We start from the raw sequence: 23563 nt of genomic DNA on the forward strand, positions 1-23563 counted from the left end.
AACTCAATTTTGTTTTCTGAACTCAGATTTGTTCTAGATAGCCTCTTCTCATCTTTTTCCACGCTGTGCTTACTTCCAGGCTGTCCTCTGCATTTGCTGTCAATTCTCTTTGTCTTCTATTTTGCTACTTTCATATTTCTCTTGAACAATTTCTTCTTTTAGGAGGTTTTCTACTGATGATCTATATTATCTAAGTTTAAAAGAAGATAGTTTAGAAAAATTAATATAATATGAAAATATACTTCTAGAAGGTAAAGACACACTCAGGTATAAGAATTTTGTTTTAATTTTTTTTAATTTCAAATACAACTCATATCTTTCAAACAATAAATCACTATCTCAAAACAGGAGACAGGAAAAAATAGCAAAAAATTACTCATAAGGAGGGGTAGAATTTTTCAGTAAAGAATAAAATGACAAAATGAAAAATTTAGGAAAAAACTGTACTAAATTGGATATCTACTCTGGTCTTTCAATACTATCAATAGGCACATAATACTGCTCCCTAAGGAGCAGGTATTCCTAAAAAAGAGCTAATTATTCATTGACTACTTCCTAATATTCTTTTTATTATAGCTTATTTATATCAAACAGTGAACAAATTTGCCATCAATTTTTAAGAATGAGCCAAGAATTCAAAAACTCAAGTAGAATGAAGAGCAAAGACTGTGAGAGGTATATAAAAAAGTAATTTTAATGATACAATTAAGGGGTATCCTTGACATTAAAATTGATTATACATTACAAACAATTTAAACTAGTGTATTTTAAAGCCACTTTATATTAATGGGAATGGTTTAAAATAAGTCATCCAATATTTTCTTTATATTCCGGGGGTGAAATGCATGCATCCTGAGGCTAAGGGAATAACTATATAACAAATGTTACTAAATGAAATAACTCCAACCTAATTAAAAGGTAAAACATTTAAGTAAAAAAGCACAATTGAAAGATTCAAGTATAAAATACCATTTTTCCTGGCCTTGTGGTTACAATGCAAATACTTTAACACTAAATTGGACATGACGGTTAACATATGATTCTTCTCCCCTAGAATGTATTTTGTAGCACCAAAAGGTCTAAGGGCACATTCAGTGCTTGAATCCTCTCCCTCCTCTATCTCACTGGACAGATGAGATTATACATGTGAAAACACTGTGCATCTGGTCAGTTAGAGATGTTGGTGATTGTTCTTACATACTTTTAGAGACAGGAACCCAGGAGTAATCTTTGCAGTTTGTTCCATCTTTGATTAGTTTGATTATTAAAAAATAACTTAAAGCAGAGAATATTGCGTGGGTCAGCTAGAAATTGAGTTTACATGGTCATAATAAAATAAACACTGAATAATGATTTAACCAAATCCATGAAAAGGCGGGGAGACAGAAAGTAAGTGAGCACGTGGTCACGGTGGGAAAAGGAAAAAAAGAGAGCCAAATCTTCATCTTTCACAAGACCAAAAGCCAAATTTATTGGAAATAGGAAGACTGACGTCAAAAGAAACAGGGAGCAGATGAAAGAAAATTGCCTCTAAGGAATAAGAAATTGGAGAGGGGAAGACACCAAGAGAACTTTTGAAACCTTATAGAACTGTGTGCCTTTCCGCTTTGATTCAAAGAGAAAAGCTATTACTCGTATGTAACCACCTCTTCTATACCATCTACTCGTATTAACCCGATCCAATCCAATGGACAGAGAAGTGTCCAGCTCACATGCACAATAAATAAAATGCATTTGTCCAGAGACAGGGTCTCCTCATAAAAAGATCTTTAAAGAGAAGTGTGGACGGGAAACGATGGGGACAGACAACACCCAGCAAGAATGGAATAAAAACAAAGATACAGAAGGTACTTGGTGACTTTTTTCTGGAGTAATTAAAAACAATACTCAACGCTTCAAAATCTTCGTATCAAGACAAAGCATGAGTACCTTGGGAGAAATGTGACCTTGTTACCTAGGTGTGGTGGTTTATTAGTATGGGGTAAACAGTTCCATTTCTCCTGCCAGGTTATCAGGGAGGATCATACTTAGCTTCCTGCACTTTCCACCTCTAGTGAAGTATGAGACCACCATGTCACTTATTCTGGCCAATAAAATGTGAGCAAAAGTGGCACGTCTCTTTCAGGAAACAATTTTACCAGCTACTGTGTGCTGTGTGATACAACACACTTTATTTTCTTCTGTCACAGTCACTAAAAACGCTCAAATGGTGGCTGTTCATCAGCATGGGTCCCAGAATGAGCACAACACAGAGAACCCCTGGCTGATACGCAATGAGCATGTGACATAGGAAGAAATAAACCTTGTTGTCTTAAGCCACTAAGATTTGAGAGGTATTACTGCAGTATAATCTAATCCTTACACCCCCACTCTTGTATGGTCAGAAAGCAAGCTGACAAAACTGCTCAGCCATAGAAAGAGGCCATTATTCTCCAAAGGCAACTTCAGATGTGGCCAAGGATAATAAAAATGAGAGGACCTCTTACAGGCAAAGCCAAGGACCATGTAGAACTATGCTCTAGGGCATGTGCCAGAACACAAACTGTTTGTTACTGGTTTACCATAATGAGATAAACAGAGAAATTGAGTGCAAATGTTCAAAAGCTTTTATAGCAATTTCACATAGTAATTTTGTGTCTGTTGAACCTAATAATTTTTAAATTGGGCTTGTCATTTGATATATTTTGTCATTTCATTTTTCTTATAATTCATTTTTATCATGTTGAACAAAAATTCAAAGTAGATTGAAATTTTTAAAAAAACCAAACTGGTGGGCCAACCCATGCCCTATGTGCACTCCACTTTGGTGGCCGAGGTTTGGCTCCTGGGTGTGGACCTACACCACTTGTCAGCACCCATGCTGTGGCAGCAACCCACATACAAAATTGAGGAAGACTGGCACAGATGTTAGCTCAGGGTGAATCTTCCTCAGCAAAAAAAAAATTTAAAAAAAATATCAAACTGGTCATTCATCAGAGAGAGTTTGAGAACCACTGGCCTAGAGAACAAAGGGAACAGAACTCGAGTCCTAACAAATTTGCCAGCAAGATTTCAAAATTGCTAGTCTTGAGTCTGACATGTGCCTTCCATTCTTCTCTCCAAATGGAAATAGTTATCATAGCTATCTGTCCCTACACTACCCTCTGTCTTCAACTGATAGAGATTACCAGAGGTTACTGCTACTATGCCTTACTCACCAGATCCTGGACTTTGAGTTTGACATGGTGACTCAATGAGATTTTGGGGTTATCGCCACTGGGAAGGGCCGAGGATGAACTACACGTAGGAAGGAGAATATTTGTTGACAAAAAGGGTGACCTGTTCAAGTGTTTCTAGCTGTCTTACACGTGTTAAAATTATACTTCCCCACTTCCTTGAGTTAGGTATGGTCATGATTTGATTTGGTCAATGAAATGTAGGAAGTGATATATGTAACTTCTGGAAGGTTTCAAGAGTCAATATGTATGTGTCAGGAAGCACGACACAGTTTTCTTCTGCTATGACGACTGATACTCAAAATGAGGCCTTTTCTGTAGAACCAAGTCTCAGAAAGAGGAGAAGTGGGGCAAAGCTCCCAGCTGACCCAGTATGAACACAAAATAAAAGTTGTTGTTTTAAACGTCTGAAAATTTGGGGTTGTTATTACAGTATAACCCAACCTAGCCCTACTGGTTTTAGCAATAGCCAAGAGTGACTTGAACATAAATAGATATCCTAGGTTTTGAAGAAGTATATTTCAAAGAATTCAGAGGGAATTGACCCAAGTGCACTGTAGGAAGATTCTAAAAGGGAAGATGACTCTTTAAAATGTAACTGACTGTTACCACAAGAGGTCTGAACACCAAAAGAAGGAAGCCATAGACAAATGCTCACCGATACCACACACATACACCTCCCAACTACCTGCAGACTCTTACCCTTTGGGCCTGGAAGGGGCCCTCGATTCTTCAGTATAATGCTTCTGTCAGCATTAATCAGAGCTGATACACAAGATGTAACTTTTGCCTCATCCCTAAATTCTAAACCAGTATGTATGCACAGGTCATTTAAAAGTTGGAAAAAATGAGACATTTAACTACCGACAAATATAAGAGGGAGACAAGCATTTTAAGAATGGATCGATGAGGCTGTAGTACAAAAAGTGCTAAAGCTTGCAAATAAAACACTAAGGGAAACACAAGTTTGTTTCATTCGGCACCAGAATACTGAGAAAGCCCGAGAAGGCAATGAGGAAGAAGTGCTTCAAGAGAAAAACACTGATCTTCCTGCTAGTGAGGGGGGGGTGGGGGGCAAGGATTTGCCCTCAGGTGTTCCCAAGGCAAGTGGAGCCTAGAGCGTGGCTCTCTTCAGACAGAGCAATCCCATTTGGAGACTGGGTCCTGTATAGAATAATACTTGGCAAACAGTTCTGCTCTTAAATGTTTGAAAGACCTTTGTGCTACAGTGGTCTGCTCTCCCAGAACAACATTCAATCATTGTACATTTGAACACCTTTCAAATTTTAGAATATCTTGCAGCAAACTTTTCCAGAAGACCCTTGATTCGTTTCCCCTTTATAGGCCTAAATTTCCCTTATAATTAACCACAAAACTAATGGTTTGCCCCTCTCGAGAAAAAGAGGAAATTAACAACTATAAACATTAAACAAATTATACTAAGATCTATGGGCATCATTCTCTACTAAGATACATTTCATATTTTGCAAATGAGGCATATAATGCCTACAAAGTTTCTGTAAGAAGATTCTGTAAAAAAAATAGCTTACTTACAGTTTAATGCTGCTATTAGAGAACAAAATCTGCTCACTGAACCAGCCTCAAATAAAATGTTGATTAGATCTCACCACAGTTTATCTTTTAAGACCTAAAGGAGGCAATAAAAGGAATCAATATCTCTTTAGAACCCCTTCAAGCTGGGGCAAAATCTTCTCTCTCTAGCCCCTCACACACACAACCAAAAAAGGAGAAAAGAGGAGGCTCTCTGGACTTGCTATGACACTGGAATAAAAAGTCTCACAAGCAAAGACCTGAAAACTAGTATGGGCACTACCCACATGCTGTTCACTATCACTTTGAGTAGAAAATATATGAGAAAAAGAAAAAACCCTTCCTGGTGAAAATCTATTCATGACCTGAAACTTGCACCTCATTGATCACGGAAGACACAAAAATAGGCCATGGCAGAGAACAGGAGGTTCCCTTGATTATGACAAGTGCCTACAATCACAGAACTCTGAGTTTACGCGTAATTGATGGCCCTAAGCATGTAACTGCAATCAATTAACCCACTGCTGCCATAAGCACACTGGTCGCTCTCAAGTAGAATTGTGTACTGCCCTAACCACCTTCTCCAAGGGTCCTTGAGGTGAATTTCTTAAATTCCAATAAACACAAGATCCTTCTCTAAAGGAGTGATATTGGGTTAGGCCTGTTAACTTCTTACAGCAAGTTGTACCCTACTCTATGCTGCTCTGCACACCTGCTCAGCTGAATGTGCCATCTGAGGAATAGCCACATAACAGTGCCAGGGCTAAATATCTAATACGGCTTGTCAGCACACCTATAAACAATCCAAAACACACCAGCATCTGGTGCCTGGGTGAACTACTGTCCCAGAATCTGGAGTACAAAACAGACTTTAGAGTTCCCTGTAGATCACTTACCTAGGACAGAAGGTAGCAACACTCTTTTAGGCAAAGCATTAGGGCAAAGGATGGTGAGTTAGGAAAGGCTGGGTCTTGGCTGCACCAGTAAATGCAACATAGTCTTTCACAGAGATACCAAATTTGTGATGAGCTGCTCATTCTAAGAACACAAATTATTTTCTCTTCATTTTGCACTACTTTGCTCATTTTATTACCAAACACCAAAAAATAAAGTCAACAAATATGTGTCAGTCCAACACACGCTGGGAGATCTATTTATTCCTCACTTATTTACAGCAGTAACATAATTGAGCATTTGTTTTGTCGCTCTCTGAACCCCAGGAACAGCGCCACCATCTACTACCTACAGGACGAAGGCTCGAAGGAATACGTGTGGAATTTAAGGAACACTGACTATTCTACTTCTTCCTCTCTAGACATTCACCAAAGACTTACAGTTCTGTTTCTGCCTTTTTCCCTAGACTTATGGCCAGAGCATCTTTCCAAAGTCTTAAGTTTCAAAGACCCACGTTCCCCCCACTCTCAGCGGCACGTACATCCATTCATCCTAGTACAACTCTTCCTTTAGAATATTTCCCGAGGGAGCAAAGAGTTTCACTTAGAGCTCCGACTTACCCTTCGCCTCATTCCATCCCCTTTCCCTACAAAGGGCTCATGTTTTCCCCGCCGCTCACGCTGGGAAATAGGAAGAAAGCAAAACGCCCCTCCGAAGGCTCTAGGTGAGGCCCGTTCTAAGCCCGACGTCAGAGCTCTGCGGTGCGGCCCTCGCCGGGGGAGAGCCGCCCGCTCCCAATCCCCGTCCCCGCACGCGGAAACCACAGCCCCTCGCCAGGGGGACCCGCGCTGTCAACCACCTGCTCCAGACCCGCGGGCCAGACCTGCAGGCAGGGCCCCGGCGGTCCCCCGGCGCGCCACCCGCGGCTCCCGCCACAGGAGGGGAGGGGAAAGGCGGCGCCGAGCCCACCTGCCAAGACGCAGCTGCCAGCACTCGGCCGGGCCGGCCTGTTGGTTAAGAGACAATCTCGAGGCTCCTCCCCCTCCTCGTGCTCCTTACGTGCGGCCTCTCCAACCAACCGAAGGCGCAGGCGGCAGAGCGGGAGCCGCCCCAGGTGACCAGCGACCGCCCAGTCCTCCCGCCGGCGCGAGCGGGCTTGCAGTCGCTGGACCAATCGGCAGCGTGGGCGGGGATGAGGGGGCGGGCAAAAGCGGGCGCAGCGGACGCCCAATCAGAGCTTGGGGCCCTCGAGCGACGGGGCCCGCGGCCCGTGGCCTTCCGAGCGCGGCGCGCGGGGGGCGTGCTCGCCTAGGCCAATCGGCGCGGGCCCACGGTGCGGAGCGAGCGCCTCAAATGCTCGGGTTTCTCAGCTGATTGTCTCCAGCCGAGAGTTGTTTTTGCAGCTACCCAGCCGAGCCTCAGCGCGAGAAATCGAGACCTCCCCCCTTCCCCCCCGGGAGGGCGGGGGACGGGGAGAGGAGGCGGGGTCCGGGCAGCCGCGGCCGCCCTGCGCGGGGCTCCGGTCCTGTCACGGCGCTTCCCGGGGTGGGAGGCTGGGGGGTTTGGGGGGTGGGGGGGAAATTCCTTCTCCCCTTCGACGGCGGCCCCGAGTCCGGCCCCTTCCTTCCCGCGCTCTCGCGCGCGCCCCCCGGCCCCCTCATGAGGGTGTCCGTGCCGGGTCCGGCGGCCGGCCGCGAGCCCCCGACGCCCGGCGGAGGCGGGGGCGCCGCGGGGCCCGGCTCGGTGCAGTTGGCGCTCAGCATCCTGCACGCCCTGCTCTACGCCGCGCTCTTCGCCTTTGCCTACCTGCAGCTGTGGCGGCTGCTCCTGTACCGCGAGCGGCGGCTGAGCCACCAGAGCCTCTGCCTCTTCCTCTGCCTCCTGTGGGCAGCGCTCAGGACCACCCTCTTCTCCGCCGCCTTCTCGCTCAGCGGCTCCCTGCCCCTGCTCCGGCCGCCCGCTCACCTGCGCTTCTTCCCGCACTGGCTGCTCTACTGCTTCCCCTCCTGTCTCCAGTTCTCCACGCTCTGTCTCCTCAACCTCTACCTGGCGGAGGTAAGGCGGGGGACCGGCCTGCGGGCCCGGCGGGGGCGCGGGGCCGCCGCGGTCACCTGGGCTGAGGACCGGAGGGGGCGAGCAGGGAGGGGCGGACCGAGACCAGCCTGGGGAGCTGAGGCACGCCTGGAGTGTGCGCCGGGGTTCTCGCCCTAAACTTGAGCAGCCGCTGGACTCGGTCCTGAGGGGCCCGGGGGGCGAGTGAGAGAGAGCTTTGTGACAACTTACAGCAGCAGGACCACCCTTTGTTCGGTGTGCTGGCCCTCTAAGGTAAGGTCTTGGTGGCACCAGCAAAGTAGCATCGCAGGAAGTAGCAGCTCGGTAGATGCGCCGAAGCTGGAGTGTGTGGAGAGGTTGGATGCTGGGTAGCAGCAGCTCTGCTGAAGCTGGACCGCTGCCAGCCATTACGTCACCAGCCAGAGCTGTTCTCTGCTATTGTTGCTGCGTTTCTTTTATTAGAAGCTTCTATTCCCTCCTGCATCTCCTTTCCTGTGGCTCGATAAGCCTCACACAAATTCCCTTCGATAGTCCCCAGCAGGGTTAATGATCAGTAACCAATGCCAAGGATCGATATGAAGACCTCTATAAAGCTCCTAGTGTTTGCCCTAGTTGCTTCATGCTTTGGCTGTTGATCCTACCTCTTACAGTCGAGTCTTTTTTGGGGGCTAATTAGGAGATACTTGCTTAACCTGTGCCTATTGCAGAAACAGACCACCAAACTGTTTTTGCAATAACTTGCTTAATAGCTGGAACCTAATCACACCCCCTTTCTCTCTCGTGGGGAATTGCTGGTTGGATTGCATTGTTCTGCAGCGCTTAGGTATTTGACCCGTTTCAGACAGGTTTGTCAATCACATGTGTCAACTAGTGGTAATTAAGCCACAAAATTTTGAGAATTGTCCAAAAAAAAAGTCCCACCCAGCGCAAAATAAAAAGCTTAAGGAAGGGAGGAAACAAGATGACATCATATGCTTTATACTGACTAATAGAGAACAGTATTGGTCTATGCGGCTAATCCTCTCAAAGGCTTTTTGAGATGATGAGAATTAACATACTTTATGAGCAAAAATAAAAAACCGGTTTTTTTCTGCATAAACCAATTCTTTTCTCCCTTAGTAGATAGGAAGTAGAATGCATAATTTTAAAATCAGTCATAACTTCAGCTTTTTAGCACACTAAAAACTACAGTTGAAAATAAGTAACAAAACTAATTTAACTTTCTTTTCCTTCCCCATCCTTTGGAAGTCCAAACAATACAATGACAAAAGCCCAAACAGTAAGAAGCAGAAGTAAAAAGCATTGGTAATCATAAATCAAATAATCATGCCATAGTTATGTCATTTATTTGATGATGTTTTGATCTTCTCTTTGTTGTTAAAGCTGTTGTAACGCTTCTGTCCTTTGTAGTTAAGCCAATACTTTGTATTCTTCCTGACACCATTTCTGATAGAATACCAGTGACCTCTCATCACTGAAGCTTTTCTCTAGCTTCAGATGTAGTTTACTGAAAGTGACTAGCAGTCCTTATCCCATGAGCATCTGATAATTTGTTTTTCCTCCTATACATTTTGACTTATAAAATCATATTAACAATTCACTGTAAAATAGTGGGCATTTTATACAGTAGCTGAACACTCTTTTTACTTGAGATATAAACCATAAAGTTCATAAATCTTAAGTGTACAGCTAGGTGAAATTTTCCATATGCATACGCGCATGGTACCACCCCCCAGATTAAGATATACAACACTTCCAGTGCCCCAGAAGTTTCCCTTGTGCCCTCTCCCAGTCATACCCCTCACCCTGAGGTGAACACAAAGTGGCTAAACACTGTCACAATAGAAAAAAGCATCTAAGTTTAAGCTCAAAATTCTAAAAGTATACTTCAGCATAAACTATACAATATGTAGATTGGGTTTTCAGACTTTTCCTTGCTGATATTCTAAGTTAGTGAGGAAGAATTTAAATGTCTAAAAGTCTTCCTGTTAAATGAATCCCTTGTTTGTGTCGTGTACTTTTTGAAAAGCAAAACACTCTTAACCTAGAAAATATAGTTTGGAAAGAAGCTGAACTAAAGCTTTTTCCTTTTGTAGTGTCTCCTAAAAGGGTGTGTGTTGTTTGTCTACGCTTGTCTTTTTATTATTTGTTTTATTGCAGTAACATTGGTTTACAACATTATATAAATTCAGGTGTACATCATTTCAATTTCTGTTTAGATGACGTCATGTACACCACTCAAAGACTGATTACAATCCATCACCACACACATGTACCTAATTACCCCTTTCACCCTCCTCCCTCCCGCTATGTCTCTATGTGGGTGTGTAGTGGTGTTTTTATTTTCTACTTATGAGTGAGATCATACGGAATTTGACTTTGTACCTCTGACTTATCTCACTTAGCATAATACCCTCAAGGTCCATGGGGTCGCAAATTGTCAGATTTCATCGTTTCTTATGGTTAAGTAGTATTCCATCGTGTATATACACCACATCTTCTTTATCCATTCACCCCTTAATGGGCACCTAGTTTAGTTCCAAGTCTTGGCTATTGTGAATAAGGCTGTGATGAACGTAGGGGTGCATGCATCTTTATGCATTTGTGTTTTTCTGTTCTTTGGATAAATACCCAGCAGTGGAATAGCCAGATCATGTGGTAGTTCTATTCTTAATTTTTTGAGGAATTTCCATACTGCTTTCCATAGTGGCTGCACCAGTTTGCACTCCCCCGAGCAGTGTATGAGGGTTCCCTTCTCTCACATCCTCTCCAACACTTGTTTCTTGTCGTCTTAATTATAGCCATGCTGATGGGAGTGAGGTGATATTTCATTGTAGTTTTGATTTGCATTTCCCTGATTGTTAATGATGTTGAAGATCTTTTCGTGTGCCTGTTAGCCATCTGTATATCTTTGGAGAATTGTCTGTTCAGATCTTTTGCCCCTTTTTTAATTGGGTTATTGGTTTTTTTGTTGTTGAGAAGTATGAGTTCTTTATATATTTTGGATATTAACCCCTTATCAGATATATGGCTTGCAAATATCTTCTCCCAGTTGTTAGGTTGTTTTTTCATCTTGTTGATGGTTTCCTTTGCTGTGCAGAAGCTTTTTAGTTTGATGTAGTCCTATTCGTTTTGTTGTTTCTCTTGCCTGGTAAGACATGATACTTGAAAATAAGCTGCTAAGATCAATATTGAAGGGTGTACTGCCTATGTTTTCTTCTAAAAGTTTCATGGTTTCAGATCTTACATTCAAATCTTTGCTCCATTTTGGGTTAATTTTGGTGTATGGTGTAAGATAACGGTCTACTTTGATTCTTTTGCATGTGGCTGTCCAGTTTTCCCAACACCATTTATTGAAGAGACTTTCCTTTCTCCATTGTATATTCTTGGCTCTTTTGTCAAAAATTAGCTGTTCCATGGATATATGGGTTTATTTCTGGGCTCTTGATTCTGTTCCATTGATCTGTGTGTCTGTTTTTCTGCCAGTACCATGCTGTTTTGGTTACTTTGGCTTTGTAGTATATTTTGAAATCAGGAAGTGTGATACCTCCAGCTTTGTTCTTTTTTCTCAGGATTCCTTTGGCTATTTGGGGTCTTTTGTTCCATATAAATTTTAGGATTCTTTGTTCTATTTCTGTGAAAAATGTTGATGGAGCTTTGATAGTGATTGCATTGAATCTGCAAATTGCCTTAGGAAGTGTGGACATTTTAACTATGTTAATTCTTCTAATCCAAGAGCATGGAATATCTTTCCATTTCTTTGTGTCTTCTGTTTCTTTCAACAATGTTTTATAGTTTTCAGTGTACAGATCTGTCATATCTTTGGTTAAGTTTACTCCTAGGCATTTTATTCTTTTTGTTGCAAGTATAAATGGGCTTGTATTCTTAATTTCTCTTTCTGCTGCTTCATTGTTAGTGTAGAGAAGCACAACTGATTTTTATATCTTGATTTTATATCCTGCAATTTTACCATACTCATTTATTATTTCTAAAAGTCTTTGTGGATTCTTTAGGGTTTTCTATATATAAAATCATGTAATTTGCAAATAGTGACAGTTTCACTTCTTATGCTCTATCTTGTCATATGCTTCCTCTGCATCTATTGAGATGATCATGTGATTTTTAGTCTTCTTTGTGTTAATGTGGGGTATCACGCTAATTGATTTGCAGATGTTGATCCATCCCTGCATCCCTGGAATAAATCCCACTTGATCGTGGTTTATGATCTTTTTAATGTATTATGTTCTGTTTGCTGGTATTTTGTTGAGGATTTATGAGTTGACGTTCAAAAGTGATATTAACCTGTAATTTTCTTTTTGTGGTGTCCTTGTCTGGTTTTGGTATCAGGGTAATGTTGGCTTCATAGAATGAGGTAGGAAGCTTACCCTCCTCTTCAATTTTTTGGAAGACTTTGAGAAGGGTAGGTATTCTGTCTTCTTTGAATGTTTGGTAGAATTCACCAGGGAACTCGTCTGGTCCTGGACTTTTATCTTTTGGGAGATTTTTGATGGCTGTTTCAATCTCCTTACTGGTGATTGGTCTATTCAGATTCTCTATTTGTTCTTAGTTCAGTTTTGGGAGGTTATATGATTCTAAAAATTTATCCATTTCATCTAGATTATCCAATTTCTTGGCATATAGTTTTTCACAGTATTCTCTTATAATATTTTGTAGTTCTGAGGTGTCCGTTTTAATTTCCCCTTTCATTTCTGATTTTATTTATTTGAGACTTCTCCCTTTTTTTCTTGGTGAGTCTATCTAAAGGTTTGTCAATTTTGTTTATCTTTTCAACGAACCAGCTCTTAGTTTCATTGATTTTTTCTTTTTTTTCTTTTTTTTTTTTTTTTAGCCTCTACTCATTTATTTCCCTCCTTCTACTGATTTTGGGCTTTGTTCTTCTTTTCCCAGTTCCTTTAGGTGCACCATTACATAGTTTATTTGAGATTTTTCTTGTTTGTTGAGGTAGGCCTGGATTGCTATAAACTTCCCTCTTAGAACCACTTTTGCTGTATCCCATGGATTTGGTGTGTCATATTTTCATTTTCGTTTGTCTCTAGGTATTTTTTTTTATTTCTCCTTTGATTTCTTCATTGGCCCAATTGTTGTTCAGTAGCATTTTGTTTAATCTCCACATATTTATGGCTTTTCTGATTTTCTTCCTGTAGTTGATTTCTAGTTTCATACCATTGTGGTCAGAAAATATGCTTGATATTATTACAGTTGTCTTAAATTTATTGAGACTTGTTTTGTGGCCTAATATATGATCAATCCTGGAGAATGTTCCATGTGCAGTTGAAAAGAATGTGTATTCTGTGGATTTTCGATGGAATATACTGTATGTATCTACTAGGTCCGTCTGGTTAAATGTGTCATTTAAAGCCAATGTTTCCTTATTGATCTTCTGTTTGGATGATGTATCCGTTGGTGTAAGTGGACTGTTAAAGTCACCTACTATTATTGTGTTACTCTCTGTTTCGCCTTTTATGTCTGCTAATAATTGCTTTATATGTTTAGGTGCTCCTAGGTTGGGTGCATAGATATTTACAGGTGTTATATCCTCTTGTTGGATTGTTCCCTTTATCATTATATAGTGCCCTTTGTCTCTTGTTAGAGTTTTTGTTATAGAGTCTATTTTGTCCAATATAAGAATTGCTATCCCGGCTCTCTTTTCAATGACATTTGCACGGAGTCTCTTTTTCCACCCCTTCACTTTCAGTTTGTGAGCGTTTTTAGGTGAGTCTCTCTTCATCAAAGGACTGTGCACCTTTCTTTCTGGTGATTTTAGGTTGCTTTCCGAAATGGGTGAATTTGTGTGTAGGCCCTTTAAGAGCAGGCTTTTGTTCCCTTCTGTCTGATAACTCTTCTGGGTGTATTCTCTATTGTCCTTAGTAGCCAGCAAAGCCAGATATCATGACACTCGTCTCCGTTGTGCTTAGCCCAGCAGCTGCTTATAGTAATGATGCTCTCCCAGTCAGGTCCCTCACTCCTCCAGGGAATGCTGCATACCATAGGAATGCTCCCAGCTGGCTGTGAAGCACTGCAGCTTGGAAAGGTGGCTTTTTTTCCTCTCCAGAAAGGAATTTCTGCCTCTTCCACCTCAGTCAGCACTGTCCCTTGTTGCAGGGGTTCACTTTATCCAGTTTTCAGTTCTCTCGTGGGTAGTCACTCCAAGAGTAGTTGTTACTTTGTTGTATCCATGGGAGGAGGTGAGTTTGCAGTCCACCTATGCCACCATCTTGACAGCAACCTCATCCTTTTATAATTATATTAACAATTTTAAGACACATAACTGTACTTAAAAGAACAAATTTTCAACCCATTTAAAGAGAGATGTCTTAACGAGAAATCATTTCTCTATTCATTAGAAAAAATCCAGAGGAATCTGTATTTAAAAGAGGATTTGAATTCAAGTTTTTATATCACTTCCAAGTAACTGGAAGCATACTTCCTGCTGATGGTTCTCAGTTAACAAAGCTTTCCCAGTGAGTTCTTCGTATTATAGCAAAGTGGTAGGGAAAGTCTCTGTGGTGACCAATACAAACCTTAACTGACATTGGAGGTTTTTTTAACCTAAAGGCCTTAAATCTGTTTCTTGTGGGGTTTTTTGGTGAGGAAAATTGGTGCTGAGCTAACATCTATACCAGTCTTCCTCTCTTTTCTATGTGGGACACCGCCACAGCATGGCTGGATGAGCGGTGAGTAGGTCCGCACCTGTAATCCAAACCCGCAGACCCTGGGCTGCTGAAGTGGAGCACGCAAAATTAACCACTATGCCACCAGGCCAGCCCCCCATATATGTTTTAAATAGTTGTGCTTCTTAATTACCAAATCACTCTGTCTTTACTATCTGTCCTATTAAAGACCAATTTCATTTTACTTTTGACCTCTTTGAAGCATTTATTGCATCCATTTTTCACCAATTAAAAACATTCTAACTTTAAGGACTTAGTTACAAAGAATCATGGAACAGTGTAAAAATAGAGTTAGTAAAATAACCATTACTACTTTGAACGCATTTTGATGGTTCTTCTAAAACTCATTAAGTTTTCAAGAAGTTGAGTCTGCCTAAACCACTCTTTCTCTTGTTGAATACACTTGAATGGGATTGAGATAAGGAGAAGCAGCTCTTTCTGAAATAATTTCACTTTTCAACTTATCGTACTTAACCTTCTAGAAGCAGATAGTGGGGAAAAACTGTACACTAAAAACACCTCTTGAACTTTTTCTGGGATGATCAATAGAATATGTACTTTACCACAGAAAGGTTGACACTTCTGTACTTTTACTGGAGAAGAATTCAATCTTTTAAACAGATTACAATTATGTGCTGCATAATGACATGTTGGTCAACAACCGACCACTTATATGACAGTGGTCCGATAAAATTAGTACCATACGTCCTCGATTTGTACTAGGGTGTACCATCTAGGTTTGTGTAAGTATACTCTATGATGTGTGCACAAGGACAAAAATCACCTAATGATTCATTTCTTAGAACATATACCCATCATTAAGTGATGCGTAGCTATATCTGATAAAACAGATGCTATCTATCATTGGAACAAGTGAAAGGGCTTAAAATGAGAGTTGGTAGTATACTGTCTTTGGAGTATTGTGATGCATGCCAAAATTAATGAGTTCATCTTTGAGGCCCATATTGACATTTTTTTCTAGCAATTTTGTAACATGAATGCCAGTTTCTTAATTGGGATAAAATACAGTGACTTAACCATAACACCAAAACAGCTAGGAAAATTCAATTCAAAATCTTAACTGTTACATTTGTGGATGCTGTCATTGTCCCTGACAATGGATATATTCTGCCAAAAATTGATGGTACATCAAATAACATGCAGTTCAACTTACAGGTACTTTGATTTTGTTATAATGTTCTATAAGTTCTCACAAAAGTATTTTCACCACCTAAAATGGAAACTCCTTAAGGATAAGAAATTCTGTCATATTTTTATCTCATAGCAACTAGAACAATGGTGAATATATTATTGAATGACAATCTTGTAAAGACCCAAATCTGGAAAATATTTAGCCATCTAAAATTTTGGAGCTAACTTAATCTTGACAAACATTTGAGGTAGATTATTTGTGTACTGTCTGGGATCTTTATATTTTATGCCTGAAAGATTGCCTGTAGTATGAATGCTAAGATTCTCTTAGATTATCTTGTGTTACTTAGATAAAATTTAATTTTGATTACCACAGGTAAAATCTCACTATTGAAACCATTTTCATATGTTACAGTTTTGCTTAGCAAAACTATTTATATCATGGCAAATGGCCCACAGTAATAGGCCTTTGCTAATTTGGTTTCAACAAATTCTATTCAATAGAAAAGTCTGTAAAACAAATAATTCTCACATCATGAGTCAGTTACTCTTTACTAGAAATAGCAGTTTAGTTAAATGTTGTATTTTTTATCTGTATCTGTGATTATAAACTGTTTTCCTGTAAATCTACTAAACTGTTTTATCCATTAGCTTGATTCTGCTTTTTCTCAGATCATCTGTGAGACAGAAGTTTGAGATGCAATTCTATGGTAGAAGACATACATTTTATGTGACTTAACAGTTTCTTTTTTTTCTTTCTGCTTTTTCTCCCCAAATTCCCCTGGTACATATTTGTATATTTTAGTTGTGTGTCCTTCTAGCTGTGGCACTTGGGACGCTGCCTCAGCATGGCCCAATGAGTGGTGCCGTGTTTGCGCCCAGGATCTGAAACCAGGAACCAGCGAAACCCTGGGCTGCTGCAGTGGAGTGTGAAAACTTAACTACTCGGCCACAGGGCCGGCCTCTGATTTAATATTTTCAAAGCACTTTATAAGACTTGTCTTCACAACCCCCATGAAATAGATAGATATGAACAGAGTGTGATTTATCCAAGGTTTTATGGCTAATATGTATCAGATATGAGACTACTGTATATAGTCCAAGGACTATAAAGTCTTGTCAAGTGATCTCTCCCTATGAACTTTCCTGGATACCATCAACTCTATTATTTAGTGCTTCACCATTTAACTTGCTTTCCCATTTTCCACCATTTCAAACCTTTCCCACCCTCCAGCAAATTCTTTCTGCCCCCTTCATACTCAGCATATGACCCTCATCTCCTAGTTTATAAAAATAGAAACCAGAGCCATCTGGCTGAACAGAGATTCAGATAAATGCCTTAAAATGCTGCAGAGAGTATTTAATCCTTTTCAATGAATGATTGAGCTGGTGTGAGGAAATTCCTCAGAGGGAAGAAACTGCAAAAAAGGAAGTGAACACAGAATGATAAAGTACCACACTGATGTTTGTCTTGGGACTGGAGGTGGTTATTAGCCATTTCCTGCCAGCCTAAAGCCTGGATGTTAATTTTATGTGTTGGGGCTGTGGGGAGGTGACATTGGAGGCAATATTTTGTGCTGAGGTCTGAACAGAGGCCTCACCTCCTCCAGCTTGATGCCAGAATTCTCAAAGTGTACATCTTCAGTGGATGAACTAGGGGAAAAATAAGCAGGTCCTCAGAGGTTGACGATGGATTTTGTGCCTATCTCTGCCTTGGCTCTGGGAGGAGGAGGTACAAATTGGGGAAAGGAAAGCCTTCCCTGAGAATGCATAACGAGCTTATTCTCACACAAGTTTGAAGCCAGAATTCACACCACTTCTGTGACTCTGGAGGAAAAAAAAAATACTCAACCTGAAAATGTAGTTTAATGTTATCCCGGCTTGGTAGGAACCTCAAACACCTGGAAGGAGCAAATGCGAATCATCTTGAGGAATGTACTTGAAACCCAGAATCCTGACAGATAAAATTCCAGTGAACCTAAGCTCAGAATGAAAAATCACAGTAGAGAATCTTACCTACAAAGATTGAAGATGTCAGAATTATCAAATACATAGTATAAAATATTCATTTACATGAATTAAACTCAACAATATTGACATGAAATAATCAAAATTGACTAGGCACATTTGGAAATATTTTTAAAATGAAAAGTATAATTAAAATTAGAAACTGAAATGTATGGTTAAACAACAGATTAAACTATTAAAAAGAAATTAGTGAACTAGAAGATCTAAGAAAAAAATCACCAAGAATATAGCCCAAAGAAATAAAATATGGAAAATATGAACAAGACACTAAAAGAAAATGAAGATATAATGTGCAAGTTCACTATATATCTAATTGGAATTTCAGAGAAATTATTCAAAAAGATAGTAATTCAGAGTTTGTCCAAATTTATGAAAGACACCAAGTTTCAGATTCAGAAAGCTGCAAAAAATTCAAGACAGGCTAAATGAAAACACAAGTAAAATCTCAAAATACCAAAGACAAAATAATTTTAAAATAACTAGATGGAGAAGATACTACCAATGAAGGAATGAAACTTAAGAGTGTTGGTATTTCATTAACAACTAGAATCCAGAAGACAGTGAAACATCTTCAAAATGCTGAGAGAGAGAAACCAGCAACCTAAATAATACCCACAATGAAACTATCAAGAATAAGGGTGAAATAAAAGTCAGTTGGGAGTCATGTCAGCAAGGTGATGGAGTTGGGAGCCATGGACCCTTCTTCCCCCTGCACACACACTGATTCAGCAACAATTTACAGATAAATCTCCTTTGTGAGAAATCCAGAAACTAATTGAAAGGCTCCTACACCCCAGGTGAAGACAAAACCAGTAGGGAGATTTGGGACAACCTCTTGCCAGAGTCCCTGACCGTAGCACAGTGCCATACAAGTGGGAAGAGACCTCCTAGCTCACCACTTCTCCCAGGGGAAGGATGAGGTTGGTTCACAAATCCAGCACTCCAACTTTTCCTAGGGGGCTCCCCAGAGGTCAGGCATCTGTCTTGCCAGTCTTGGAACTCTGACAGATCCAGTACAGTCTAGCTGCCTGAGGACAGCAATTTGAACTGGTAGATGACATAGTTCCCCTCCTCCCCCAACTCAGCACAGAGTGAACAAACCTGAACTACAGCTTCCTCCTCCTCCCTGGGAAGGTCAAGAGTTGCTAGAGGCCCCCAGAACCTTGGACAAGCCAATTGGTAAGGATCCTCTCCTATACATGGCTAATACATGAAGACTGGAAGAGGTGCCTATTTTGTCTAGTGCACAGACACCAACACAGAGAGCCAAGGATAATGAAGAATCAGGCCAAAGATATTTCAAACAAAGCAAGATAAATTTCCAGAAACTCTAATGCAACAGAGTTATATGATTTACTTAACAGAGAATTCAGAATAACTGTCATAAATATGTTAACCGAGGTCAAGAGAACAAAGCATGAACAATTTCACCAAAGCATGAGGACTTCAACACAGATAGGAAATATAAAAAAGTACAAAACAGAAATCGTGGAGCTGAAGAACACAAAAACTGAAATGAAAATTCATTTGAGGGGTTCATCAATAGACTAGATCAAACAGAAGAAAGGATCAATGAACTTGAAGACAAGTCATTGGAAATAATTCAGTCAGAAGAGCAAAAAGAATGAACAACATTAAAGGGGCTTATGGTACACCATCAAGCACCTTAATATACATGTTGTGTCTCAGATGAAGAGAGAGAGGAAAAGGACCAGAAAACTTATTCAAAGAAATAATGACTGAAAACTTGCCAAATCTGGGGTAGAAAATGGGCATCCAGATTCAAGAAGCCGGAAAGATGTGAAAAAACAGGAATCCAAAGAAATCCAAACTGAGAAACATTATACTCAAATTGTCAGAAGGAAAAGACAAAAAGAATTTTGAAAGCAGGGAAAAGAGACTTGTCATGTACAAAGGAACTCCTATAAGACTATAAGCAGATTTTTTGGCAGAAATCTTGCAGGCCAGAAAACAACGGGATGGTCTATTTAAAGTGCTGAAAGAAAAAACTGCCAACCAAAAATAATATACTCTTAGAACTGTCCTTCACAAATGGAGAGATAATAACTTTCCCAGATAAACAAAAGCTGCAAGAGTTCGTCACCACTAGACCTGCCTTACCAGAAATGCTGAAGAGTTCTTCAAATTGAAACAATGCTAAACAGTAACACAATAGCATAAATATGAAACTCAGTGGTAAAGATAAATGTACAGTCATGTCTCGCTTAAGGACAAGGAAACCTTCTGAGAAATGTGTCGTTAAAAGCGATTTTATCATCATGCAAACATCATAGAGTGTCCTCAAACCTAGATGATATAGCCTACTTCACATCTAGGCTATGTGGTGCTAATCTTATGGGACCACTGTCATATATGCGGTCTGCTGTTGACCAAAACATCGTTATGCAGCACATGACTGTATAGACAAATACAGAATACTGTATTACTGTTATGGTGGAGGGTAAATCACTTGTAATTCTAGTATAGAAGTGAAAAAAGTATAAAAATAACTATAAAAATATGTTAAAGGATACACAATATTAAGATATAAATTGTGACAACAATAACAGTGTTGGGAGGGAAAAGTTAAAGTGTAGAGGTTTTGCATGTGATTGAACTTAAGTTATCAGCCTAAAATAGACTTTTATAACTATAAGGTAATTTTTGTAAGCCCCAGGGTCACCACACACACACCCCTAACTATGAGAAATTACATAAAAGGGAAAGGAAGCAAAGTATATCAATACAAAAAATCAACAAAACACAAAGGAAGACAGCAGGAGAGGAAAAGACAGACCAAAGAACTACAAGACTAACAGGAAAAAAAATGGCAATAGTAAATCCTTTCTTATCAATAATTACTTAAATGTAAATAGATTAAACTCAGTCAAATGACTTGGGTTTGCTGAATAGATTAAAAAAATAAAAGACCCAGCTATATGCTGTCTACAAGAAACTCACTTTACAGGTAAGGATGCTGAACATAGGCTGAAAGTGCAGAGATGGAAAAAATGCTCCATACAAAAGGTAATCAAAAGAGCAGGGGGGGCTGTACTTAGAAAAACTTGGACTTTAAGTCAAAAACTGTCAAGCAGAAGAGGACATTATGTAATGATCAAAATCCGCCAGGAAGATGTAACAATTATATATGCATCCAACATCAGAGTACCTAAACAAAACAAATATTGATAAAACTGAAGGGAAAAATAGACAGTAATACCGTAATAATAAGAGACTTCAATACCCCACTTTCAACAATGGCTAGAACATGCAGACGGAAGATCAGTAAGGAAACAGAGCAATTAAGCAACACTATAGACCAAGTGGACCTAGCAGACATATACAGAGCATTCCACCCAACAGAAGAAGAATAGACATTCTTCTCAAGCACACATGGATCTTTCTCCAGGTTAGATCACATTGTTAGGTTACAAAATAAGTCTTAGCAAGTTTAAGAAGATTGAAATAATATCTTTTCCGACCACAGTGGAATGAAACTAGAAGTCAGTAGCAGAAGTAAAACTGGAAAATTCACAACTGTGTGGAAATTAAATAACACACTCTTGAACAACCATTTGCCCAAAGAAGAAATCAAAAAGGAAATTAGAAAATACCTCACAACAAAAGAAAACATACCAAAAATTATGCGGTGTAACAAAAGCAGTTCTAAGAGGGAAGTCTTTAGCGATAAATACCTACAGTAAAAAAAGATCTCAGATAACCAGCCTAAGATAACATCTCAGGGAGCTAGAAGAAGACCAGGCTAAGCTCAAAGTTAGCAAAAGGAAGGAGATAACAAAGATCAGAGCAGAAATAAATGAAGTATAGAAAAAAATCCGTTAAACTGAGTTGGTTCTTTGAAAAGAAAATTGACAAACTCTTATACTAATTAAGAAAAAAATCAGAAATGAAAGAAGAGGTATTACAACTGCTGCTATAGAAATAAAAAAGATCATAAGAGACTACAATGAACAGTTATACACCAACAAACTGGATAACCTAGAAGAAATGGATAAATTTCCAGAAACATACAACCTACCAAAACTAAATCATAAAGAAATAAAAAATCTGAACAGACCTATAGTTAGTATGGGAATTGAATCAGTAGTCAAAACCTTCCCAACAAAGAAAAGCCCACACCCAGATAGCTTCACTGGAGAATTCTATGAGTCATTTAAAGAATTAATGCCAATCCTTCTCAAACACTTCCAAAAAATTGAAGAGGAAGGAACACTTCCTAACTCATTCTATGAGGATCATCCTGACACCAAAGCCAGACAGATACCACATGAAAACTACAGGTCAATATCATGAATATAGATGCAAAAATCCTCAGCAAAATACTAAGAAACTGAATCCAATAGCACATTAAAAGGATTAAACACCATGACCAGCTGGAATTTATCACTGGGATGCAAAGATGGTTCAACATAGGAAAATTAATTAATGTGATACACCACATTAACAGACTAAGGATAAAAGTCACATGGTCGTTTCAGTACAGGCAGAAAGGGCATTTAACACCCTTTCATTTTAAAAAACTCTCAACACGCTAGAAATAGAAGGAAACTACCTCAACATAACAGTCATAAATGAAAAGCTACACCTAACATAATTTTCATATATCTTGAGATATTTTCTAATTTCTCTTTTGGTTTCTTTGACCCAGTGGTTGTCAAGTGTCTTGTTTAATTTCCATAGTTGTGAATTTTCCAGTTTTACTTCCACTATTGAAAAATATAAGGAATATGAAAAATACAAAATATAAGGAAATACAAAAAAGTGGCCATTCATTGAATACAATTTGAACAACAAGGTGCACTTTCTTTTTATTAACACCATGGAAATTTTTAAGAAATTAACCACATGCTAGAATGTGAAAGCAACACTTAAATTAGAGACAGAGAGACATAGTGATTGAGAGTACATCTCAACCACTTACCAGCTATGCCTATGTCTCATTTCCAAAAATGGATAATAATAATACCTACCCCGTAGGGTTGTTGTGAGGACTAAATGATACCAAAATCAGAACAAATAATTATGAAAAGTAACTGCAAATATCTCTCATGAACATAGATGCAAAATCCTTAGCAAATCAAATCCAAAAATATAAATTAGAACATATCATGACCAAATATGTTTTATCCCAAGAATGCAACATTGGTTTAACATTCAAAAACCAATCAATGTAATAAACCTTATTTGCAATGTAAAGGAGAAAATCATAATAAATGCAGAAAAAGAATTTGACAAAATTCACCATTAATGATTTTTTTTTAAATCACCTTTTAGCAAACTAGGGAAAAGAAGAGAAATCCCTCAATCTAATAAAGGGCATCTACAAAAAAAACCCTACAGCCAACATTATGCTTAATGATGAAAGATTGAAAGATTACTTCCTAGGACAAGAAGTGAAGTACCCAGCCATTGTGCTGGAGGGCCTAGCCATTGCATTATTGGAAAAAAAAAAAGGTCAGAAAAAAAGACAAAAATTAGAAACATATAAAATTGTCTCCATCTGTAGGTGACATGACTGTTTAGGTAAAAATTCCTAATGAATCTACAAAAAACTACTAGACCTAATAAATGAATTCAAGAAGCTTGCAGGATGTAATTTTATTTTATAAAGTAGCAAAAAACAGAAAATGAAATATACAAACTATTCCATTTACATTAGTGCCCCAAAATTAACATACTTAGGAGTAAATGTAATAATAGATGTACAAGACCTATACAATGAAAACTGCAAAACAGAAATTAAAGCCTAAGTAAATAGCAAAATATATCCTGGAAGACCCGTTATTTTTAAGATCTCACTTCTTCCCCAAATTAAGTTATACATTCAGTGCAATCCCTGTTACAATATTAGCATGATTTTTGGTAGCAGTGGTCAAGATAATTTAAAAATGTATATGGAAATACAAAGGACTTAGAATAGCTGAAACAATTTTGAAAAAGAAGAGCAAAGTTGGAGGA

The 23563-nt window shown here is 39.4% G+C and overlaps 2 protein-coding genes across 11 annotated transcripts in view; one reads left to right on the forward strand and one right to left on the reverse strand.

The window, feature by feature from the left end:
* The window catches only part of TXNDC16 (thioredoxin domain containing 16), a 131772-nt gene extending 123692 nt beyond the window's left edge, over nt 1–8080 (reverse strand). For 2 of the 10 annotated variants that reach the window (XM_070593067.1, XM_070593059.1), the window contains exons 1-3: nt 6630–6776; nt 4770–4863; nt 74–190 (exon numbers count right to left, since the gene is read on the reverse strand). The gene's annotated coding sequence lies outside the window, so the exon portion shown is untranslated. Of the gene's footprint in view, nt 1–73; nt 191–4769; nt 4864–6280; nt 6813–7943 lie in introns of those variants that run through there. The other 8 variants (XM_070593066.1, XM_070593058.1, XM_070593061.1 and 5 more) reach the window with 7 other exon arrangements.
* The window catches only part of GPR137C (G protein-coupled receptor 137C), a 68997-nt gene continuing 52476 nt past the window's right edge, over nt 7043–23563 (forward strand). The window contains exon 1 of the mRNA XM_008544488.2: nt 7043–7715. Coding sequence (XP_008542710.2) covers nt 7320–7715 — 396 coding nt within the window. The 5' untranslated portion in view covers nt 7043–7319. The remainder of the gene's footprint in view (nt 7716–23563) is intronic.

Source organism: Equus przewalskii, chromosome 25 (assembly GCF_037783145.1).
Source record: "Equus przewalskii isolate Varuska chromosome 25, EquPr2, whole genome shotgun sequence".
NCBI lineage: Eukaryota > Metazoa > Chordata > Mammalia > Perissodactyla > Equidae > Equus > Equus przewalskii.